Source organism: Cynara cardunculus, unplaced genomic scaffold (assembly GCF_001531365.2).
Source record: "Cynara cardunculus var. scolymus isolate 2C unplaced genomic scaffold, CcrdV1 Un_Scaffold_8705, whole genome shotgun sequence".
Lineage (NCBI taxonomy): Eukaryota > Viridiplantae > Streptophyta > Magnoliopsida > Asterales > Asteraceae > Cynara > Cynara cardunculus.
In genome coordinates, this window is record NW_020204405.1 from 9,832 (window position 1) to 12,669 (window position 2,838).

A 2,838-nucleotide genomic window follows, 5' to 3' on the forward strand; every position below is an offset into this window, starting at 1 on the left:
AGCAATGGGTTTCCTTGTACAAGGGAAAATCAATCTGCAGAATCCTTTGAATTGGATTCAATATATAAATGGGGTTGGATGCATATTTGATCGTAAATTTATTTCTGTGAAGATGGGAGTAGAATCTAGAAAAATAAATTAAAATAAGAAATAAGAAGATGTGATTTTGGTAGACAAAGACGGTGGGGATCAGAATTCTACCTCTACCTCTACCTCTACCTCAAGTGCAACGCTCCAATACTGCATGCTTCAATTTTATATTAAAATAAATATGTCTCTGTGTTTTTCTTCCAACCCCTACCTTCAAAAAATAAAATAAAATTTCCCTTGAAATGAAATCTTCATTGGGCCGGCCCATTATACATAAAATTGTCTACACATACAGTACAGTACAGCACAGCAGCCCCACCCAGGGCTTTAATTCCCAAAATTGCAGAAAGGAATTGGAGAAGAAGGAAGATGGACACAGAGTGGTACAACGACGTTCCCTGCTCTTCCATCGCCGTCGAGTCCATCATTAGCATCGCCACTGTAACTACCCATCCCCAAAAACAATTCTTTTCATTTTCATTTTCATTTTCATTTTCATTTTCATTTTATATGCTATAATCGATCAAAATATGTTAATCGCAGGGCGGATTAATCTGGGGTTCCTGTGCTGCTTCCTACGATGCCAACCAAAGAGGTCAACTTCTTGCACTCTGATTTTTGCCTCCAACTTTTACTGTTTTCCAGATGCAATTATTTCATGTACCTAATTTGAAACATTACTTCATGATTTGGTGTGAAATTAGATAGAGTCAGTTCTATAACTGTTTGTTTACTTAATATGATTTAGGCTTGACTGGGATCCATCGTGCTTCTTTCGTGGTAAGTCTCTTCTCTTTCTATAACCCCACTTCATTTCAATTCATGCTACTTGGCTTCCTCTTCAAGAGCTGCTTGACTTGACTTTTTAGGTTGTAAAAAAAAATGACATGAAAACTACACTGTATCTTCTTATAACTCTAGTTTTCTGTTCGAGTAATGGTTTTGTACTTGCAGGCCAAGGCAGTTGGTAAATACGGGTTTCAATGTGGTAATCTCCTGGATGCATCTTCTTAACCACATCACATGATTATATCAGTAATTTTGTGGTAATCTTGTTCAGGACTGTTTGCTGGAATATTTTCCTTTACACGGTGTCGGATTCAAAGATACCGCAAGAAAAGTGATTGGGTTAGCTTATTGAACATGTTTGGATATGATGTTGATCTATGATTGTGATTGTGATTGGGTGGGTAATGGGATATGATTATTTGAATGAACAGGTGAATGCTCTGGTTGCGGGTGGGGTTGCAGGGGCAGCCATTGGTGCTGGAAGCCGAAACTGGAAGCAGGTTGCAGTGATGACTAGTGTTCTATCTGGATTTTGTGCAATTGCTGACCAATCCAGACCAATCTGAGTTCCAAATTAGGACTCACCAATCTASTAGTGGTATTTGATTTTGAAGAAGGGGAAGTTGAATGATATGGAAGTAATTTTGAGTTATGTCTTGATCTTCAATTGAACCATATATCTATACTATTTCTCACTATAGATAGATAAATGTGTATTTATATCAAGGGATTGTTTGTAAAAATAAGTTACCTTATTTTCTGGGTATACGTTTCGTTTCGTTTGGATGCATATAAACTAGCTTATTGAAACGCTACCTGAAGTAGCGTTTTGGTAGTTTATTGTCACCAAAGGCTATGTTTGGCAAACCAGCTGAATGAACAAATCATGTTTGATAAAACTAACTGGCGAAAATGTAAAATGACTAAAAACAGTATCTTGAAAAATTAATCAATTATAATATTTTAAAATATAATTGAAACAAATCTTTAATAATATAGTATAGATATATTAACTAATACAAATAATACATTTTTATTATCTATGAAACAAAATAAGTATAACTTTAATTTTTATATTACATAAATAAAATTGTTATATTTGCATTTCAATAACTAAATATATTTGGCATTGAAAAGGTTGAAATTAAAAAAAAAAAAAAAACAGATTGTATGATGAGGAGGAGGGAAATGGGTTAAAAGTTGACAACACCACCTTCAAATGAAAATCACATAATATTGATGAAGCTTTTAGGCTTCAAACTTAAATMAAAGATGGAGATGTCCTTTAATTTCTCTTCACTACATTTTTACTTTAGTAGTTGTATGTTTGGGCAACTAAATATTAAATTGATGACGGGAATACATCTTTACAAGGCATGTACAAGGAAACGTCTGTGGGACGAAGCTAGCCAACTATGGATATGCAGTGTTTGGGATAGATTACCAAGRACATGGACGCTCCATGGGTGCACAATGTTACATCAATAAGTTTGATGACATTGTTACCGACTGTTGCAACCACTTCAAATTCATTACTGGCTGGTCCGTCATTTCTTTTTCTTTTTTTCTTTGCCTAAATTGACCACTCTTCTGCTTATTTGGTGTATGGACATCTCAGGTAAAGACGAATACAAGAAGAAGAAAAGATTCCTCTAATGGGGGGTGCAGTTGCCCTTCTTGCACATAGAAAAGAAGCCAATTTCTGGCATGGTACAGTTCTAGTCGCTCCCATGTGTAAGGTAACAACCCTTACCTTTTTAATTAAAAAATACATTATATATATATATATATGTGTGTGGGTCGGGTTCAAACGAGAAGCATCTAGTTGGTTTGTTAATATTTGGTATTTGATAGATATCARAAAAGGTGAAGCCTCACCCAGTGGTGATAAGCATACTAACAAAAGTAGAAGATGTGATTCCCAGATGGAAGATTGTCCCAACAAAGGATGTCATCGAT

The 2,838-nt window shown here is 35.2% G+C and overlaps 1 protein-coding gene across 1 annotated transcript; it reads left to right on the top strand.

The window, feature by feature from the left end:
• Positions 1–400: 400 nt before the first annotated feature.
• On the top strand, positions 401–1,644 carry LOC112505149 (outer envelope pore protein 16-4, chloroplastic). Its single transcript, XM_025109097.1, has 6 exons — positions 401–531; positions 634–685; positions 839–870; positions 1,045–1,078; positions 1,151–1,218; positions 1,311–1,644. The coding sequence occupies exons 1-6, from the start codon at positions 460–462 to the stop codon at positions 1,443–1,445; spliced, it is 393 nt and encodes a 130-aa protein (XP_024964865.1). The 5' UTR covers positions 401–459; the 3' UTR covers positions 1,446–1,644.
• Positions 1,645–2,838: the final 1,194 nt, after the last annotated feature.

Coding starts and splice junctions, on each gene's coding strand:
- LOC112505149 (XM_025109097.1), top strand. CDS start 460: ATGGACACAGAGTGGTACAACGACGTTCCCTGCTCTTCCATCGCCGTC. Junction 686..838: donor CTACGATGCCAACCAAAGAG/GTCAACTTCTTG, acceptor AATATGATTTAG/GCTTGACTGGGATCCATCGT. Junction 871..1,044: donor TCCATCGTGCTTCTTTCGTG/GTAAGTCTCTTC, acceptor TTGTACTTGCAG/GCCAAGGCAGTTGGTAAATA.